The 21,687-nt window shown below is 40.7% G+C and overlaps 1 protein-coding gene across 1 annotated transcript in view; it reads left to right on the top strand.

Moving 5' to 3' along the window:
* The first annotated feature begins 3,036 nt into the window (after positions 1-3,036).
* Positions 3,037-21,687, top strand: part of LOC110980550 (poly [ADP-ribose] polymerase tankyrase-like) — a 42,529-nt gene continuing 23,878 nt past the window's right edge. Inside the window, exons 1-17 of the mRNA XM_022237350.2 lie at positions 3,037-3,250; positions 8,060-8,144; positions 8,430-8,681; positions 10,453-10,759; positions 11,229-11,513; positions 11,767-11,851; positions 12,905-13,033; positions 14,465-14,584; positions 14,943-15,023; positions 15,272-15,435; positions 16,102-16,214; positions 17,297-17,397; positions 17,846-18,005; positions 19,207-19,415; positions 19,842-20,063; positions 20,838-20,885; positions 21,391-21,504. Of these exons, the coding sequence (XP_022093042.2) occupies positions 8,111-8,144; positions 8,430-8,681; positions 10,453-10,759; positions 11,229-11,513; positions 11,767-11,851; positions 12,905-13,033; positions 14,465-14,584; positions 14,943-15,023; positions 15,272-15,435; positions 16,102-16,214; positions 17,297-17,397; positions 17,846-18,005; positions 19,207-19,415; positions 19,842-20,063; positions 20,838-20,885; positions 21,391-21,504 (2,424 nt within the window). The 5' untranslated portion in view covers positions 3,037-3,250; positions 8,060-8,110. The remainder of the gene's footprint in view (positions 3,251-8,059; positions 8,145-8,429; positions 8,682-10,452; positions 10,760-11,228; positions 11,514-11,766; positions 11,852-12,904; positions 13,034-14,464; positions 14,585-14,942; positions 15,024-15,271; positions 15,436-16,101; positions 16,215-17,296; positions 17,398-17,845; positions 18,006-19,206; positions 19,416-19,841; positions 20,064-20,837; positions 20,886-21,390; positions 21,505-21,687) is intronic.

Consider the following 21,687-nt stretch of genomic DNA (forward strand, 5'->3'; position numbering starts at 1 on the left):
TATAGACTGATGAATAGCTTTAGTTGATTTAAGTTAGGGTAGGACGTATAACTTCCAAACGAGAATATAGTCTAAAAATGTTTGGTAAATGGAACATGACATCGGCGTTGATTTCCAAATGGTTGAAAACGAAGAGAGTTGTTGAACAAAGAAATGAAGACTTTCATCATAAACAAATACACCTGTTTGGCCATAAAAGGGCAGCTGTAAACATTCCCTAAATTTCTCACATCTTCCCGCCAGAAAACTGTAAACTTTTGCCTTGAGAAGTATCCGGGGCAAAGTACTGAGTTGTTTCGAGAGTCAGGCCCTAGAAAATACCTTTCAGACCTCAAAAGTCATCCGTACAAAACCCTTCTTACGACCAAATTTACCAGACAAGTCAAGCCCTGCGTTAAAAAAAAAGAGATCAAACAAAATTGTCTTGAATGGACAGAGCTAATGATAATTTTATTGTTCATTGTGTATGATAACTTATCAGTCACGCTGGCTTCGTGCTGGGTCGATGCCGCTGCAACGCTACCGCGGCTTCCGTAAGCATGAGATGCGTCTTGTTCCCAACCTACCGACCTAGCAGGGTGCACTGCACTAATTAAAGCCCCACTGATACAGTGTAAAATCAACAAAGCTCTGCTAACATGCAAGCCGACATTACTGGAGTTTGTCAAACAAAATAATCTTTCCATTTCTTCTCAATTTTTGGTGGTTGGCCAATAACATTTTAAATATTTACCCCCCCCAAAAAGAAAAGAAAACAAATTCACCCAATTAGTGATAGTTCCGAATCCCATGCCTGCGTGCAGCCAGTTTTCAAATGATATCCCTCCAATGTCTTGGGCACAAGGGACCAATTTTTCAAGCGTAATTTTGTCAACTCTTCCCTCAGATAGGCCTAGAAGCCCCCAAATTTAGGGTGTTAATTGATCCTGGCCTAGGCCTATTTACACATTGCCATCATCGTTTTCGGCCAAACAATCTCCTTTTCAAAGAAGCTGCAAGGCACTTTTCTTGCTCGGGACAATTCTGCTTCTCCAGTCGAATATTCCCAGAAAGAGTGGACAACGGTCTGCAAAGAGTGTGCACCAAACTAATTCAAGCTCCATTGAAAAGAGTGTAAATTCAAAAAGTTTGGATCCCCATGGCAGGCAACTAAAGTCCCTGAGGTCTCTCCAACAGAAAGCAATGTATTGTTTGGTCCTTTAGAATTTCATTTGATTTTTAATTTTTGGGTCCGCCCAAAACAAACTCACCTTCATAAAAGTGAATGTTTCCAAGTCTTCTCAGCAGCCATTTTTCAAATGGCATTCTTCACCTTTCGGAGGCTGATCTTCTGACAAATTGTCAATCACATTTTTGTCTGCTTTGCCCCCAGATGGGTGCCCCTGAATCTACAGAGATGATCCTGGGTCATTCTTACACAGTTCTACAATTTCTTGGCCCACACAGACCCCTCTTTTCGAAAGAATCTGTAGGGGTCCTTTTTAGCGCCTCCGCCTGGCGGAGAATTTTCCTTAAATTAGGACACTGCACCCAAATAGGCTGTGTACTAGATATGTTCTTCGACAGCGCCCCAAATACGTAATGTACGTTGAAGCTGTGGTGAACGGCAGCTAACTTTCTTAACACAAGAAGCTGAGTAAACCCGACTCCAATCAAGGCCATAACTCGGATTTTTTTTTACAACGGGAAGGCCGACATTTTAACAGGGAAGCTCCCAAGAGGCATGAAGACTAGCTCTAAGGAACCATTTTTCCCAAGGAAAGTACACTGTGTATCCCAAGGCAGTTGTGTAATAAAAAACAATAGTAATAAAAATTTACGTCAGTATTACTTACTAAGAAATTCTGTTTGGCATTTCATATCAAACAATATAGGCCAACAACACAAAGTTACATATAAATATCACAGCATAAACGAGAAAGAAATGTGTAAATATATTTTAAAGATACACTGTAACGATAAAATACAACCCACAGATTGCTACTAGGGTTTTGGGTAACAAAAAGAGAGATTTTTTGTGGTGACAGGTCCGATGACATCGCCGTTGGCGTTCCGTATGTTAATTTAAAGAAATGTGTGGATGCTGCTGCAGGTACAAGACTTGCATAACACATTGCTTTATTTCTTCACTTTAATACGATTAATTTCATCTGACGGGTTCGTTTCATTTTATGCAACATCAGAAACTTATAAAGGTTTGCAACAGTAATTGGTAACAAAGTTATTAGTGATCAGCTGTTGGTAACAACAGCTGATCACTACTGAATAACTTGAACGCTCGCTCATGAACCACCCTGTCCAATTTTGACTAGTTCAGACAGGTCCAAAAACACAAAACAGATTATACATGTAACAGTCACAAGAGAAGGAAATTCAAAGTTTCACTTTGATTTACACAACATTTATCAAAAAGCAACATCTTCTAACATTTGTCAAAATACAACTGATTATCATTCTTAATTAAAAAATATTGTACCTGGCAACTGTCTCAAGTGATTCGCTTTTGATCTCGACAGATGGTACATATACAGACGATTGTTTGTAGCATAATGGTTCGTGTAAGGTAAAATATAAGAATGGGAGGGTACACGAGGCAAAACTAGATCGTTCAATATCAATATCATGCGCAACGATAATGTCTTTTCTATTGGAAACATTGGTAGCAATGTCCCTAAAGTATTTTATAACACGCCATTAAAACAGCAAGCTGACTGTACATGCGCTGGCCAGTGACATCATTCAGACAAGTCCATTCATGCCAGCCTGTACACGTACGTCGCGTATAACATCAAACAGCCGTTAAATACAATTTTTTATGAATGGAAAAGCCGGGGGAAAAAGATGTATTAGTTCTGTTTGGTTTATGGTGTATATCACGTGGACTGGATGTAGTGACGTATCATTCGCAATGGCTGCGTGTCGGGTCATGATTTTTACACGCCCACTCATCTAGTCTAGTTCCGAGCCTACCGACCTCGCCGCGGTCCGCAATTCAGTGTCTGTAGTGTCATATTCAACGGCACTGAGATCCGACTGTTTCCAGTGTATAAATTCTGAGGTGGGAACCTGGAACGACAAAGCGCTGGGGATCTGGGTAGATTTGGGCTACACATATCTGGTCGGTCAGGAAGCCTCAAAGCCCCTTAGAGTAAGTCAGAGGTTCAAAACTATCCCCTACACAAGGGGTAGAACAAGTGCGGAATTCGGCGTTCGAGCTGCAGAAACCGTCAAGGCAGTACTAGGAAGTGAGGTAACGTGAACATGCTTTTGTTGCAACGTTTATAAGTCAACATGCATCGGGCCTGCGACCTTGGCTTTATCTGCTTTGAGCATTTGCCTTTCTGGAAATATGTTGGAAAATATGTTCCCTTAGATTAATGTGGAGGCGACGGCAACGTGCGTTGCACGTTTAAAATAACATTGTTGTCACGAGATATAGTTATAGATCAGTAAAATAAGGTCAGCGTAGCTGGATAGTTAGCAGTTGTCTCTGTTATCCAACGATCGAGTTGCACCGGTTGCAATGTAGTTGGAACAGTCCAGTGTTTGTGATTTTTTGTTCGTTTTGCATGCCCATTGAATGCAGAATGTGCAGTGCTGTTTTCAACCGATTTGTAGCGTTGCCCGTAACACAGTTTATTTTGATTTTTAGCCTCTTGGGCCTTGCTTGAGAGCCTGGTTTTCACCTCAGATTCAACAATAAGTGAAATTTCATCAAACTCACAAAAATCGCAAGTGTGTGTATTAATCGCTACAAAGTTCAAATGAAATTCTGTTTTGGCGTAATTTTCCGATTTTTTTCCCGAGGTGCACAATGAACTCTTTCAAAATGCACCGAAAGTAAGAAAATGTTTTCTTACAAACTTGTAGTTGTGAGTGGAGGTAATTATTAGCTATCAGAATCTAGCAACTTCAGAGATATTCTTATATATTTATTTAGAATTTCCTGAGACCTGTTCCAGTGCGCCACTTTAGGGAACACGCAGCTGAATGGCACTTTCGGCAGGAAGCAACCTTTTGTTTTCGGACTAAGTTTCAGACACTGAAATTGTTCACATAAGCTCAACAGACCGTATTATGAAAGGAATAACCGGTATTCAACTGAATGATTTTTTTTATTAAAGAGGTTTGGCAGGGGAGCACAATTTTGAAGACCCACGGGATATACTGGAACGCTTAACAAGTCCTCTCTGAAATTGTCCAAGAATTAAACAGTGCTTGTTTCCCACAGGTTTAAAGGGAAGCTGCAATGGATTTCTTTCCATGGAAACCTCCAAAATGCACCTTTGTTCCAGTTACCGTCACGCTGAATCTTTTTGTTTCACTATTCAAAGCGTGTGTTCCTGCCTGGTTGGTTCTATACCGATGGGTTTGACCATATTCATGAGCAGAATTATGATGTCATCCAAGGAAGAAACTCTCAATGTTACATTTTTTGTGCACAAAAACTTGATTTTTGAATAGATTTTGCTGGCTTAAATTTTCTTCTCCTTGGTGATAGATTGTTGTCTAAGTGCACAGCAGTGAGCAAGAAATCAACCCTTTCTCAGAAATGTTTTGATGAGTGAATTCAGGGTTAACAATTTTGAAGAGAATATGCACTGAGCCATGTCTTCCCTGAATGAAATCACAGCAACAGCGCCCTCAGTTGTCTGGGAAGGCATGGCTAATTTTAAATGGTTGAAAAAGTACACCTTTTTAATGCATTTAACCAAATAGGGATGTCAAATTATTTTTTATTGACTGAGCGAGAGTGTACGGTTGCAAGGAAGCCGTTACGTGTCTGAAAAAAACTTCATTGCAGCAGCACTAAGTTGTTCATTCCACATAATCATTTTCATCCAGACAATGCGAATTCATTAGCCTCAAAATAATTTTGAAAAAGGCAGTCTTTCGTAATAGAAAGAATTTTTCAAACTGTCGTGTATCACTGTCCATGTACGTATTCAATTCATATGTGAAGTCTGTTATTCTGGATCATATCGTGCCAACAAACTTTCAGAGTTCAACGTTTCTCCTGGCTTGAAGGATATTAACCCTTCCGTCAGGGCGCGCGTGGTACACCGGATGCTGGTAATACAAAATAATAAGCATTTATTTATTTGAGTTGTTGGAATCATGCATTCACACTCTGCTATAACGCTGGGAACATGACCTTTGTATGATAGCACACTGGCCTTGAAGCATCGTGTGAGCAGTCACAAAAAAAAATCGCGCGCTTTATTACAGGGCCCGGCACCCAAACAGAGAGAAACGTAACGAAAAACATAATCCTTCTTCACGGGACTGTGAAGGCGCTTGTGGCTGAGCTGAAATGACAAAAAGAATGTATGCAGTCACACCATGGCCGTTGCCAGGATTTTTTCCGAGGGGGGGACATTTTCCCCGTTGGGTGGAAAATTTATGAGAATTGATTTTTGATTAACCCATTAAAGGGTGGAGGGCCGATATTTTTAAAGCAAATCCGTGACTTTTCATCCCATTTCCTCTCTTATTTCTACTTGTTTCGTTTTTTCCACTTTTTTAAAATGAACCCCCATTTTTTTCTAAGGGGGGTAAGTGCCCCCTCTTGCCCTCCCCTCGCGACACCCCTGAGTCACAAAGTCACTCATACATATAGGAATCAGAGGGAGGAATGGGGGAAGACCGAATCTTTGTGCATTTACAATGATCTTTGCTAATAATGAGCTATAGGCTTATAGCTTTACAGATTCATTTTGATTCCAAACAACCAAAAATCAAGTTAATTTGCTAAACAGATCAAGTTCACAATCATTACCTCTTCGTGAGGTTAATGTTCAGGTATCTCTGCACGAAATGAACGTATGGGTTAGTAGGGCACGGGGATATGCGTACATCCTCACAGAAACAATCACGAATCCACTGTGATTCATTTTTGTAAGGACTTATACAGAGCTTCATTACGCAAGACCCTCGAAGACGCCCACAGCCAATGACTACCTTTCCATCTTCATTCAACTTGACCCACGTCTGGGACTACGGAACATATAATCCGTTCCTATTCCAACCGATTCCTGACAACTACCACGGGCCGCACGGGGTGTATTTTGATTTTCTTTTTTAAGTGTAAAAGCTCAATCGTTGAGATTGTCACTTTGTTCTTATGTTGTTGAAACATGGTTATTGTAACCTCATCAAAAGGATGGTAGAGTTTTCTTGTATACATTGGTTGCGTCCAGAAGTCAGTGAGGTATATCAAAGCAAACAGTAGCATTATAATAATTGTGTCCAGGATCATAGGGGTAGACGCGTCGTCCAACGTCACGTGGTCCACAAAGCAAAGAGTGAATCCAAGAACTATGTAGCGAGCTGTGCATGCAGCCTCGTGCAAAAACGAAACCAAATGCACCAGTCGTTAAAGTGCAACTGTAATTCTGCCATGAACCATTTTACCAAAGTTCATCAGCAGGCCTTTAGGAATAATAATTGTTGCGGGGCGTCAAAAATATATGAAATGATCAAACACATGCATCGTGCATAAAGAACTGTTGCCTCGAACTTAGTCATTTTGTGCGGTACTGGTCATTTCGATCAGTTTTCATATGACCATTCAGTTCAGATAAGTATGCGACATGTTTGTGTCTTTGAACGCACGACTTGCTTGTATTATATCCAAACGGCGTCCGAATCTTACTCGCAAAGAATATAACCAGAAGGCAGTAATTTACAGTTGCAGCAGTTCATTAAACAAAATATAGTTGGAGGGGAGCTAAATTATCCAACACTTACATTTCATTAATCGAGCCCAAACAGTGCAGAGTTGTCCGCTGGTAACATGCCTAAAAAATAAAAGGAACCTTACACAGCCAACGCCCAGTCCCAAATCCACACTGGGCTAAAACTACGAGAGGGTTTCAAAGGAAAGTAACAAGTCAGTTCAACAAAGGAAGTTCCAGTTACACACTAAAAACAATGGCTAATCTTATGTGGCATTCCATTGTGTGGCTACAACCAGGGGCCCATGACCGCGGCCAGGCAATGGTATGTAAGACATTTAATGAGGGCTGCTGTGGCTGGCACAAAAATAACTTTGATTGTTTCAATATCCATTTCAGCTACAGGCGTTTGATTCACAAGAAACAGCCACGGCAAGCGGGGTTGCCATTCGGAGGGAGAAGCTTTGGAGAGGATTAAGAGAGAGTCATTGGCTTCAAATGCAAAGATATCACAATAGTTTTCAGTTGCCAAACAGCTTAGAAAATCAAATATATCGAATCAAATCAAATAATTTTGTAATAAATAAATTTTACACAAGCATGTGCACTTGTAGGAAGGCAAGAAACTTGAACAGTCCAAAAGTTAGAGTTAAATAACGCACCAACCATGGTCGTCATTTTCTGCTGATTCTGTTTAAATGCATGGTATGTTTTGTTCAGGTTTTTAAAACTATTTTCTTTGATGAGTGTAAGAATAACCTTTATGCCGATCGAAAACTTTGTTTTTGGTTAGTTGGCTCCTTAATAAAATTCTTCTTGTTAGGTGTGTGAGCGAAGAGGGCGTGGTTAGGGAATAATCGCGCACATAATTATGGGAGTTGTTTGTGGAGAGTTCTGAAAATAGAAAAATTGTGAGGTTGACGGGGAGATAAGCCAAATCTGACTTTCTGAAAATCTGAAAACAACAGCGACCGAAGCATTCGTGCAAGAGACAGATATCGACTATTGATAATTATAAACAAAATATGTGGACTTTGTATTATGACGGTACAATGAACAACAGTACACAAGCTAAGGGCTTGCTTCCGCAAACGTGTTAAGGGTCCATGTCCTTCAGCGTGAAGGTATAAGATGGAATTTGGTATCATACTAATTATGGATTGCCAGGCAAAAGCTTTATACATAAAATTCATGCATTTCACACAGAGTGCGGGCGTCTATGATCCAACACTGCTGTTGCTTTTGTGGTATATTCAAACGGTTAAAGGTTGCCCTATTTTTGAGAGTTATGTTACCGTGTATGGTCAAACTCAAGCAACTTAAAACGGAGAACGGCTGCAGAGACGATCGGTGATCGGTAAATGTTTCGCGTTTTTACACAGGCTCGGAAACACCTAACTACCTCACTTCCTTGAGAAGCAGTCTGGGGAAAGATGGGCAGACTGTCGTCACCAGCTTCACGTCAAGGTAAATTGATCGACACAAACAGGAAAACTGAAAGCAAAACTTGGCATGTCTCATGTGTAATGGACATTGAGGATTTTTTGGGGGGGGGGGTGGGTGGGAAGAAATTACATCAACGGATGTACGCTGTTGTTGCTTATTGCTGTCGTAATAATTGTAATTATCAATGGTGCTGCTACTGTCGATGATACGCTGCAGGAGCCTGCTGTTGCTGCTGAGGTTGCCATTGTTTTCTCGCGTTTCATTCACTACTTGTTTGTTTTCAAAATCTCGAATCTCTCTTTTCAGGCAGGAAAAGTGGCAACGATGGCGATAGAAGGGATAAATCTCGCAAGGCTGTCAAACGGTCTTCAACGGGGGAGCCCAAACATTCTACCAGTAGAAACAGCCCCCAAAAGAAAGCGAGGGCCTCATCGAAGGCAGCGAAGCCCTCCAAGACTAGTTCCCCCTCCAAAAAGAGCAAAACTCCGGCACGTGTGGTTGCCAGTAAGCTGAAAGGGCGGGCTAAGGCCAGTTCCACTAAGAAGAAACCCAATCAAGGTACAAGACAATATAGCCAGTGCAGCTCCTAAAGGGGTATGGGGCATCTCCAGGCCGATTTTCCAGTTTTTTCTTCTAATTTTATGAACATGCTGAATTCAAAGCATACGATGTGTATGTACAAACCCAGGCCTACTCTAATTTAACCTGCCTTATAGTCATGTTATGTTATCATATTTGCACATTATGGCAAATAAAATGTACATTGATGACGTCATCGATAAAAGGACTCTCATGGAAAGTATTCAGGTATGAGAATTCTCCTTGAATGCGCAGATGTTGGATTTCTGGGGAAGAAAATTTGTAAACTTAGCCTTGTATGCGACATCGATGTAACATTTTTGGGGTGTATTGTAGTCGCTCCATCTGGGACGAAAGGTCAGCCTTTTGTTTCACATAACTCCAAATACTGCAGAGCTTAACTCTATTTTACTTTGTTGTTCGTATTATTGTGTGGGGCTTGACCAGCAAAAGTGGTCGACGCCGGCGCAACATGATCTTCGCCATCCTTGCGTGCACGGGCGTGTCTTGAGGGCGAAACTCTCCCCTACATGGTACTTTGCACAATGCGGTACTTCCTGGGAGGAAGTTAGTTGTCAACCAGTTAGCCACGTGCTTTGGCATCAACGGCAGGTCTATAATACAGTGTATGATTATGCGGACTTTGACGGACACAGTGATGGTTATACCACTGCTCAGGCCTTTAGTGGACAGAAAGCCCTTGAAAATGCCGAAGAACTGTCAATCTTTTCAACCCATGTCTTTGTCAAATTATGTGCGAGGTGTGAATACTGGATATTTCTGTACATTATACCACGCAGGGGAAGTATTACTTGTCGAAGCCTTCAATTGTTGTATGCACGTGACCTGCTCCACAATTAACCAATCTGAGGAGTTTCTATCATTGACTTTTATCGTCAACGGTTACATTTTTAGAGCATTGCCCCGTGTGCCCTTTTGTTCTTTTCCGTTGTTTTTTTTGTCACTGTACCCTGTAGTAGTTGAAACGGCGTGATTATTAGAATTATCGGAAAGAATCCCTTATACGGACGCAGCTTGACACCCTGTGCATAAACCCTGGCTATGAGAATGGTCCAGAAAAATTTCAAGTGTTGTATAAGTGAATACCTCAATATTGTCCCTGCTATATTTTACTTCATAGGACATATAGTATTATTGCTTTCAGATGGCCAGTAGGTGACTGCAGGGAAAAATTGGTGCTGCCCATTACAGAATTCTTTCTGAATTAAAGTATAAGTAGAAAGACCTTTCTAGTTGCTCGAAGAAATTGGCCAGTAACAGCAATCCGCGATTTAAGCAAAAGTTACAGTAATTATGACGGGGTGGGGTTTTTTAAGGAATTTTCTTGATTTCATTTTTTTTTTCGTCAGAATCTTTTTTGGAATCCATAAAATCCTGAGTTCACTATGAAGAGGATTTTGCCTATATAAAAAGTTGATATACAGAGTGTATAAAAAAGGAAACCCAACTTTAAATAGCATTTGTTCTCAACTTTGAGATGATACCAAGTTTTACACCAGAAAGTGTAAAGCTTTGCCACAGTAACCATTTAAAGTTGGGATTCCTTTTTTATACACCGTGTCGAACAATTTGCCTCAAGGCAAACATATGTGTACTAGAGACCCTACGCTGTTATGGGGCGCTCGGAACCTGTGGTGATTATATTGTGGATATTTCATTTTCCTTCAACCTCACCGCTGGCATTAATGCATTGTGTGTGCTGTCTTTTTCCTTCACGTCGGCGTTTTAGTTAAACGCCCGCAACGACCTGCCCGAAAAACTCCCAGTCGAGGCAAAAGGGAGACAGTGAAGAAGACCAAGAAAGTGACAAGTGCCAAGGGAGCTACCAAGAAGGGGAAGACAGTGGCCAAGGCAAAAGGAGCGTCTGTCTCGAAGACGGTGAAAAAGCGTGGGAAAACATCAACGGAGACCAAGAAAGCGAGTAGCGTGAAGGAGACAAAAGGGAAAGGAAAGAAGGCAGTGATACACCCCAACAGCAGATTGACGCCGAACCTGAACATCAAAGTAGTGGATAAGGATCCTATGTTTGAAGTCAAGTAAGCTGTGCTTTTGCTATGCCCCAAACGTATTCTTTATTTCGTTTGTTTCTTGTCATGATAATGCATCTTTTCAACAGTGAAAACATCACAAATTGCGCACAAGCTACAGTGTCACTGTCAAATTGATCATCGTCATGGGTTGGGATATTTCCATCTCTGTTCTTCGAATATTCTTAAAAATTCCTCTTAATAATATCCCTCTTTGTATGAAAAATTCCTCTTTGTACAAAAAAATAATGATTTACTCTTTTCTGAAACATGGGGCTGATTTTTTCGCTCTATACTTAGCTTTCTTTTCAAACTCTCCTGAACGATGACAGTTTTCTGTAAAGAAAAGACAGAAATACCTCAGAATTCCCAGGTTATGTTGGATTCGACTTCGAACATGAAAAATGACAAAATGAGGAATTAAAAACACAAAGGGTTTTGCATGATACATGCATTTATTTTTTTGTCCGTCACCCAGGAATGAGACAGAGATTCCCAAGGTGTCAGATTACGTCAACTGTAAACGCTCCATCCGTGCCGTCTTGACCAAGGACAACGCCCTCTTGAAGAAATTGATCAATAACACCAAGGAGATCCCTTCCTTGTTTGTTATGAGAAGCGTGTGTCTGAAGGAAGACGCCTTGGACTACGCCCTCAAGACGGAGAACACCAATGCCCTGAAGCTGCTCATCAAAGAAGATTGCGCTTCCAAAGAACGCAAAGAAATGCCAGTTGGTATGATGAAACACCAAGGAACAGGAAGGTATGAAGAGTCTGGTAATCGCGTAGCCCTACAAAATTCATTATCACCCAGATGGAAAACCACTGTGATCAAGTCCATTGCTCTTAGGGATTTAAGTGTACATAAAGCAGAGGCTATATTTTCAGCCTGTGAGGTGTGAAAACCAACATTTTTTTAAAATGGTGTGGACTATCTACTGATTTGAATTATTTGTTATTCAAACCTCTTATTTCACAATACTGTTATCTTTTTAATTACGTTTCTCTCCCAATAGATACAACTACCGAACGTTTGGTCATGCTGTGCGTGAAATCAACATGAGTAGAGGTGGCAGAGAGGGTAACAACGCCTTCACCAAGGTAACAAAGGACTGTTGACTTTTAACACGGCTCTTTCAGGATCATACATGAACGTTTTTATCCAAAGGGGTTACAGCTTACTCTCATAAAGCTATAATTTTAGACTTGTCCTTGCAGTCACGGCGATTTTGAAAAAAATTGCTTGTTCGAAATCACATGCTTTAAGTAGATTACTTGCCATGGTAATTCCAAATCGTTATGTAATGTGTATAAGGCCATTTCATACTTGATGCAAAACAAATGCGAGTTTGGGGATGCCAAAATCAAATACCGCGTTTGCGAATCAGGAAAGATACATTTCAATTTAGAGATTGTCACTGAAAATTTTTAATGCCGTCAAAATGTGTGAAGTGTCTGAAGTGAGAACCAAGTGACTATACTGGACAGACGTTCCTGTGCATTTCCACGTGATCAGTCGTGGAAACATTTTCAGGTTGTCTAAAAAGCCTAAAGAAGGTGTCTTCACACAACTCCTAAATACCATTTGTTATCTTTCCCATGGTGAGTCAGTGGGGCACCCTGAATTGACGGGGGGGGTAGACTGGAATTTCCCCTCCCCAAAAAGGTCATAATGCTCAATCTTCCTTGCCCTCAGCTAGGCCACATTGGATTCATATATTAGAGCTACTATACGTTTGACCCTAATTATGTCTTCATTTTTCAGAAAATAGAATCATTAAATAAATCAAACTATTTGGGGCCCAACTTTGGTGCACCACTTGGTCAGTGGTACCTTGTCCTCTCATGATGAATACGAGTACTCAAAACACTCATGAACTTGCATGTCATTGTGTTTCAGTTTATCGATACTGAGAAAAAAAGGGCAAAAATATCGAGCCAGTCAGTAGGGAACATACTAACATATTACATTGTAATATATAATTTAATTTTGAGTGTACTATATTAATACAATATTATTACATCGTTGTTTCAGCACTTAATATTATAAGTGCGCCCTCCCATTGTTCCAAGGCATATTTTTTTGTTCTCAATCGTGCCAATATATGACAGTGTATTTACTATTCAAATGTCTTCCTGCATTTTTCTCCTCAGGATCTTGAAATTTATCCGGGGTTTTTTATGTATGAGGACCGATACGAAAAGGCTGTCCGGCGAGGAATGTCGCCAGACACGCTCAAACTGCTTTGCAGTTTGTATATTGCAGAAAAAAACCCAATCGAGGTAGGTTGTCTAAGCTCGTGCTAGTTCAGTGATAATTTGGATAAGGGACCCAGCGTTTTGATTTCCATTAGGTTATTCATTTTGATCAGACAGATAAAGGATAAAACACTCCTACCTATCAATAAGTAAATTGAAGTTAAGAGCATTTGCACAAGTGCAACAAAGGAGTAGGACACAGTTTGTCACTTGCCGCGAACAACCGGAAAGATCCAAACATTTAAGTCAGTCAGATACCTGACAGTATAAACCCATCTCCTGGAGATCTCTCATAATGGTTGTTTTATGTCAAAACCTTTGGATTTGACGCATAATATGGATAGGATCCATGTATTGTGGTTGCGATTTGCGAAGCAGTTTCCACTTCAAGTAAACTTGTGAGTAAAAACTATACACTTTTCTAATTGCCCATTGTTTAAAAATGTACCATTACATTCGAAATGTTTTCACATGTATTGTTAGAATAACACTTCCTATTTCTGTTGAGACAATTGAGGGGATCATTAGATTTGCGCTAATCGGTTAGCAATGGGACAGGAAGACAACAAAAGATTTCATTACTTTATTCAAACTTGATGTTTATTACCATGCAAAACAGTGTGCCAGTCAAATCTTCAAGTTTTCTCAGTTTTCAACGCCACCACCTTCTCGTTCGATTACGATACATACATGTAGCTGGGCTCGGGGAATCATCGTTGAAACCGTGCAGTAAGTCAACTGCCTGTCTTGTCTCAGAATGTACACTTTGTGAGTTATCCTTTCCAGGAGGTCATTGAGATAGCTCTGCAAGAAAAAAAGTCCATGGCATTAGTCCAAGTGACTTTGAAGGCCACTGTGCCGGCCGATTTAAGGCATTGACCCAGGTTCCCAACCGATTCATTCAAGAGATCTGTTAGCTCTCTGTGGACGAGTGCAATCTTCTGCTTATGCCTGAATTATCCATTCTGTTGTTGATGACAGCATAAAAAATCTTAACCAAATATGGCCAACCTAGTCATTGATGGAAATGCTACCCATTGACATTCTGTCGAAAGGTCTGATGAGAGTCCCATCTCTAATATCAATAAAATGCTTTTGCTATCTCTTCCCTTTCCCATTCCTAACCAGTTGGCACAATTCTGATTTAAAAGTGATCTTCTAAATGGTTTTATGAAATGTAAAACAAAAAAAAATTAATCAAATAAGGCTGATACAAAAAAAACCCAGGAAGGGTGATATAACAATACATGTGAAAAGATTTCATCAATAATGGGCTCTTGGAAAAAAGGATAGTTTCTTTGAACTCGTCTAGTATAGGGTAAGATTCTCTCTAGGATGTATAATCGGACAATTTATATAGGTTTTCCCAAGTCGTCAATGAAAAAATTTCTGGATATCTTTACTCTCGAAAATGCAACAAATTTTGTCATCTGCTCAATACTTTCATTTAAAAAGTATGAAATGACTAGCGTCCTTCATCATGCCGTGAGGGCAGGCCACTATGTACTGGCGGGCGAGTTGATCAAGCAAGCAACTTCTGCTGGAGGGTATGGTTTCAACAAGCTTCACCAAGAAGTGAGTAAATCTACGCCGAGAAGGCTCGCCATAGGCTAGTCTCAAACCGGCTGTCAAAACCTCCTTCCTTCCCGTCCCTCGGATCTGAGCCGACTTTACTGATAGTCCCTATCAAATTGAAGTTTTTCCACAAGAAAATAAAAGGTCAAAGTTTTGAGTGACTGTAGAGGAAATTAAAATGCATGTAGTACATACATTGCATTGCATTTTGACTTGAAGTATTAAGATTTCATTTGAATGATGCGTATTTTGTTGTTTAAGGAAACCAGTGGGCCTATAAGTAGCAACTATTTAGCACACCGTAGCCGCAATTGTACATGAATTCCAAGCATTAATTTTGATATTTTTCCAACATTAGGTTTTGCTGGCCACTAAGCCACAGCAGCTGAGTCCATTCCGAGCTGTGTCAGTGAATAAGAAAGCCACTGAAAATGACAAGGTCAGTGAATGAAACAAGCAATAATCTTGTATTGATTTTTATGACGTGGTAAAGCAGCACATTTGCAGACTTCTACCGATATGAGCTACACAATTCAATCAAACTCCAGCCATTGTTTTTATGCAAATCAAAATGTGGTCACGGCGTCACTCTCTATTGTGGATAAGACCTCCAAGTTTTGAAATTATTTTCAAAAGTCCAATGAAAGGCCACCATAAACATCCCTCCCCGATTCTATGACTTCACAGATCACGCCTCTCCACTGTGCAGCCATCAACCCCAATCCCAAGATCCTAGGCAAGCTGTTGTCTCTCGCGCCAAACATGTATGAACCAGACAATGTTGGGTTCATGCCAATCCACTATGCCGCGGCTTGCGAGGGCAGTGGTCCTCTGGAACTGCTGCTCAACAGGTAAGATGACTTTTGTCTCAAAAATCTCAGTGTGATAGAGATCACTACAACAAAACAACAATCATACCTATTCATCAACAGCCGATCGCGTGAAATAATATGTTGCATTTATTGACAAATCCGACGACCAAAATAAGAAGGCATTACTACGGGGCTGTCCTGTTCACACGCAGGCGGTGCGCGGGCGTGAAATTCCTCCTTGGCCAGTAGGCAGTAGTCGATTGCCAAAGTGCACGCGCGCTTAGGTTGGGACAGCTAGCTGTGTGAATGGCCCCTCGGAGTGGCGTCTCGTCGGATTTGTCTATAGCTTGGTCCTGCATCAATGCGTTTGATATGCCATTCAAAAATGAGTTCCAGTGATCTGAATTCAGTTTATTATGTTGGGCGTGCAATACTGAAGTATGAATGTTAATTTTTCTACATGTTAAAATTTAATCCTTCCTTGCACTGTCATAGACCCCCCTCTGCTAAGTGGTGATCAGGAGTGGTCATAATGGCGTCGCGTCCATTCAGAACGAGTGTAACTTGCATCTCTTGTCTAGTCATAACCATTGAATCGGCGCTTAAACAGATTTAACCCAGTTAGGCATAAGGCAGTGCCTTTTATTTTAAGAATAGGCGTAATTTTTCAGCAACTGACCTGGTTCAATCATGTTATTCTTGCAGAGGAGCCAAAGCTGAAGAGTTTCAGCCGAAGACGATGGTTACCCCACTCATGATAGCAGCGAAGTATGGTCGAGAGCAAAATATCGAAATACTCATCAAGAATATAAAGTCTGGTTAGTGCTATCTATTACACATTAAAGTTCTGGTACAAAGAACATGAAAATAGCGTTGATTACATGTGGGAAGGAATGTGTGTATTTCAAACACAGCTTAAAATTTTGCGGGCTTGATTGGTGAGGTATGTGGCTAGGATTTGTAACCCCCAAAACTGTGGTGGGGGGTTCGAACCCAAGAGCTGGTTACTTTATCCGTACTTGTTTCTCATCACATAGTAGGAAGACAGAGACGGTCATTGAGTTCGATTCATTTGTTCCGACTACCCAAGGCCGTTACGAAACAAGACTTAGTGCAATACAGAAACATTCGTTGCGTGGAAGTAGCAAAATATAGTGACGCCATGCTAATTAGTGACGCTCAAATCTATACTGTGGTTAAGTGAGAATTTTCTCAAATGAAACAAACTCGAGGGGACAATTTTTTTCCGAAAAACTATACTATCTGTCTAAATTAGACTTTCCAACAGGAAACGGATTAAGGATTCTAACCTCGGACATCCTCAACGCTGATACCCTTTCTTTTACCCCCTACATTATACAAGTCCGCTTGACTGGACCCCCTTTTCCCTGTTATTTTTCCCATACCCCCCCCAACGGACGCTGCTGAATCTGTTTAGGAACCATATTATTGTAATAGAGCGTTTATTAAGAGCTGTGGGTAGTTGGAATGAGCTGTTTGATTAGTTATAAGAGCCTGAAAGGCCAGCATCAAGCTCTATGCTTCCCAGGGACATGAGGCATTTAATTACTTTCATTGTACTAGCGCCTTGAGCACGTTGGTAGATCTGTGCACTCTACAAATCATCATTATTATTATTGTAGGTCCTGTGAACGTGGATAGCACCTTGATTACTGGTGAGGGTAGCCTAAATAACCATGATTGTTCACATTATTATAACATGGATATCGATTTAACTTATTCAAAACTTTAACTTATTTCACAATTTGAAATTGCGATCAACATCATGGTCACTATGATCGTGCTATTGGATTTTGTAGCATCAATCTTCATGAAAACATCGAATGTTAATTTTTAAACGTATGAATTGACAGTTTTTGGCATTTTATTTACATGACAGCTGCTGCCTTTTCCGAGAATGAACAAAGCAAGACGGTAGTGGACCGAAAGGATAAAAAAGGACATTCTGCAATTCATTTTGCTGCAGAGGGGGGTCACGTGGTATGTAAACTCGTGTTTGCGGTCGGAGCAGTTCATAACAGTATAGTTTATTGAGCGATTACCAATAGGTTTGGTTCAAACTGAATGTTACTCCCTGACATTTGCTTCGTGTACATTGTGTCCTTCTAGCTTGTGTTGCGGCCGTATTCTTTTGGAACTGTTTTGTGTGGACTGTCTAAAGGCAAAAGGGTGACAAAAGCACTCTCAAAAAGAGCCCATGCCTCAAAAATCCACTTCAAAAGAGCGTAAGCGACTCTAAAAAGAGTTAAAACCACACCCGGTAGAGGAAACTTCACGCTTTTGGAGTTTTTTTGGTGGACTTACTCTTTTCAGAGCCAGGTTTTCACTGTTTTGCACTTAAAAAGTACGATAAACCCAATTCCCAGTTTCAGATGAATGTGAGTATTGACATGCCATATCTAAACCATGGACATTTTTCAAATGCAAGGATTGTGTCCGGAGCTTGGTGAAGCACGGTGCTGACGTAGAAGCAATGGAGTCTGCGGTCAACAATAAGCTGACACCGCTCATGGTTGCTGCTGAGAGAGGACACTTCAAACTGGTTAAAGTCCTCATTGACGAGTTGGGAGCAGTTATTGAGAAACGAGGTAAAGTTGTGCCTTTGATCTTTATAATTCTTTTGAGCTTGGATATTCAGAGCTTTCTGTCAAAAAATTGACAAAGTATTGCAAAGAATGCAAGAAAGAAATAAAACACAGCAATCATTCACTACCAACCCGTTCAGTTTTTGTTTTACTATTCCCCTTGCATATTCTCCTTTAAGCGGAGGAGAAGGCTAAAGTGTGTTGCTATACCTCATACATATGCATGATCGAGAGCCGAATTTTCATTGGATCATGCATCATCACGTGCCATCCCCAGGTTTTACGCACACAGAGTAAATGCGCCTGCGTAGAAAAATAAGCACAAGGTGACCTATGTAACCTACGAGTTCTTCTGCGCATGCACCTTACAAAGCAATCGAGGAACTGTCGCCTTTGTTACACACATGTACAGAAAGATGTGCACATGAAAGGATGGTGGCAGACGTAACTGTCGATCAGCTTTTCCCGTGTGGAAGTGGAGAATTTGTGGATAATAAAGGTGCCTCCTCTACTAAGAAATTGTCCACAATTTGGTATAAGCTCTTAACAATTACTACGATGCCAAAGGACCTAATATCTCTCCTCGGTCGAATGCAAAAATGAAATAAAAGTTTGTGAAAACACATACATCCTGAATGCGTTTTATTTCGCAGAGGTTTACTGAATATGTAAGACGCATAGTAAACCAAGTACCGCGTGGTTTTATTTCGGTTGAATAGTCAAAACTAGCTCCCCGGGATGTTGGAAGTTGACAAACTAGTTCTCAAGGCAGAGTTTGTCCACTTCCAACACCTCATGGAGCTAATATCGGCTGTCCAACCTCGAATCAAATTGTATATGTAAACTACCCCTGGGACTTCTCCATAGTAGCTTCATACAGGCATACCTATAAAAAAAGTTGGTGGTAATCTACTGCCTAGTACCTGTGTCTTCAATCGTGGTGTGCGCGCCTTGTAAAGTTTCCAAGAGGTAAAAGTAATCATCAATAATTGGGATCAATGTTGCTCGAGTAGGCCTTTTCCTGTAAAACACGAAAGTGACCAAGGAAATAATGCCAGCAAGTCGGGATGTTCGTTCAAACCCTAGACAGACAATAGTGCACGTAGCACATTATTCCATAAAAACGCATTTTGTCCTTCATTTTTGCAATAAAACACGACAATAAAATTGCTTACATGGAAAAATAACTGGACTATTCCCCCAGATAAGATCAAGCGCACCTCTCTGATGCTGGCCTGCATGAACGGTCAATACCCAGTCGCTACTCTACTCCTGAGGAAAGGAGCTGATCCTAACGCCAAGGACTCCTCAGGAAACTCTCCAGTCCACTATGCTGCTGCTTATGGCTGGTGGCACTGCCTCAAACTACTCCTCCAAGCTGGTGGGGATCCAAACACCTTCAACGACTGGAAGGTACATGTATAGGATGTCTTGGAATGTTTTACACGAATCAAAGTTTCAGTCAGTGTTTTGCACTGGCTCAAAATTTTAAAAAGAAAGGTGGTTTACCATTGCCGGTTTCAAGCTTCAAAAGTGGAGGCATCCAGTGTGATGCAACTGAGAGTATTTTCTTTCAACTATAAAAAACGCCCTCATGTATCGTTACAGTGTAGGTAAACTACCATAGTGACCTTACAGTGAAGCTGTCCGCACACTCTCATATCAGGCATCACGAGAAAGACGGTGGTTTCCACCCCTTACTGATGATTTCTGGATGCTAAAGTGCCTTTCAAATTGGCAGCAAAAGTCTTTCTCAACCAGGTCATGTTTTTAAGCGGGAAGTATATGTCTTCAAATCATGGCAATGAAGAAGCTCTGTGGGTTTTGTCATTTTCCTAGGTCCCCCCACTGGGCGTTGCTTATCTGAAGGGCCATTTTGGATGCGCGGACCTTCTGCTCAAACAGCCGGTCGTGGATGTTAACTTCAGAGACGAAAATGGCGCCACCCTACTGCTGAAAACGTGCGAACAAAACATGACTGCAAGCACAATGGAGCAGTTGAAATACTTGGTCAAGAAAGGGGCTGACGTCCTTGCACAGACCATCAATGACCAAAATGCAGTAATGTGCTTTTGTACTTGACGTTTAAAACATTTTCTACTAAGTTTTTATACGCGTATAGATTTGATGTCATTTAAGACATCATGTTAATGTAGATATTTCAAAGAGGAAATTTGCAAGTACAAGTATAGACACGTTTGCTCTTGCATTTGACTGATATGGGATCACCGCGATCTGGTCTTGTTGAAAGTACTATTCTTTATCCCAAATCAATTGTACTCGCGAGTTCAGACACAATTATTATTACCTTTTTGAGGGTGCGTAAATCTCAACAAACAACCAAATGTGACCCACTCTGTGAAAATGAGTCTTAAGTTGCCAAAGCCACATTTTGAGTTTTCATTTGTATTCGGCGCTTTTTGTTTTGATGTATCGCTCAGTTTGGCATCCCGATGGAAGTGGATTCTCCATGGTGAAAAATGCTGTGGGTTCCTATTGCTTTACATTGTGAAAAATTATTCTGAAGGACTTTTTACTCCAAAATGGCTCTGGCGACTTAAGACTCCTTCTTGCAGAGTGGGTCGCAAATGTGAATGTACATGTTAGAGCATTATTATCTCCAGGAATGTATCTCTTTATGACACGTGCAAGGCATATGCGAGAGTGAATGCGAGCATTGAAGCTTCAAGCGTTAAGAATCTTGTCAAGTGCCCAGAGAAGATTGTAAAGATAGTCTTCAAGGGGAAGCAATTCAAGAGCATAATTTCACCATAAAATAATGTAACGGTGACACTAATTAATAGTCTGTTTACCCTTTAAACATTTTCTTTCCAGCTCCATCTCATTGCATTACACAACCAGCAGTCTGAAGACCAGATTAAGGTAAATAATCATAAAATACAAAAAGGATTCGACGAGACCATGTATAAAAAACTTGTTTTACCTCCTGGATGGACTTGCCGTCTCTGGGTAAAACAGGTTGCCAATGATGCCCGCTACTTTCTCGATAAATACCAGTAACGTTCAATACCATCAGAGAGAAATAATTTATGCTCAAATTTCCAAAACTCCAAATCGAAAAGTAATTGATAATGCTGAAAATATTTTAATTTAAAATCAAATACTTAAACTATATTCTAATGCGACGCATTAATAAGAAAAATGATTAATAGTCATATACTTTTCAAGATGTATTTTTTTTGGTGGTCGAGTGGTTAAGACATCTGCACTAGTAAGCAGGAGGTCGTGGGTTCGAGTCCCACCCGAGTAAGCTTGTGAGGTTTTTTTCGCAAGCTCTCGGACAAGCACTGAGCATACAGTGCTTATTAATATACATTGGGTAAGGGCAAACCTGTTATATATAGTCATATACTTTTCCATCATCTAGCCCAATCCTTTGGAGTCATCCCTCAAAGTAATTGAGATGTTTATGGACAAAGGCTGCGACCCTGGGCAGAAAGACAATAATGGAAAAACTCCCATTAGTATAGCCCTCCAAAACGTGAGTACCAACTGAAGTCTAGGCTTTATTTAGCAGTATTATCGTCAGAAGTGTACTGTTTCAGCTTGAAAGATTGCCATCATTTATCACTGGTATTTGAAGTACACTTTTTCGTAGGTAATCTACGTGGTCCAGTCCAAGGTGGATCCAGACCCATTCAGTTTGGGGGGAACAAGTAAAGCA

Source organism: Acanthaster planci, linkage group LG01 (assembly GCF_054643075.1).
Source record: "Acanthaster planci isolate LZ-2023a linkage group LG01, COTS_SCS, whole genome shotgun sequence".
Classification (NCBI taxonomy): Eukaryota; Metazoa; Echinodermata; class Asteroidea; order Valvatida; family Acanthasteridae; genus Acanthaster; species Acanthaster planci.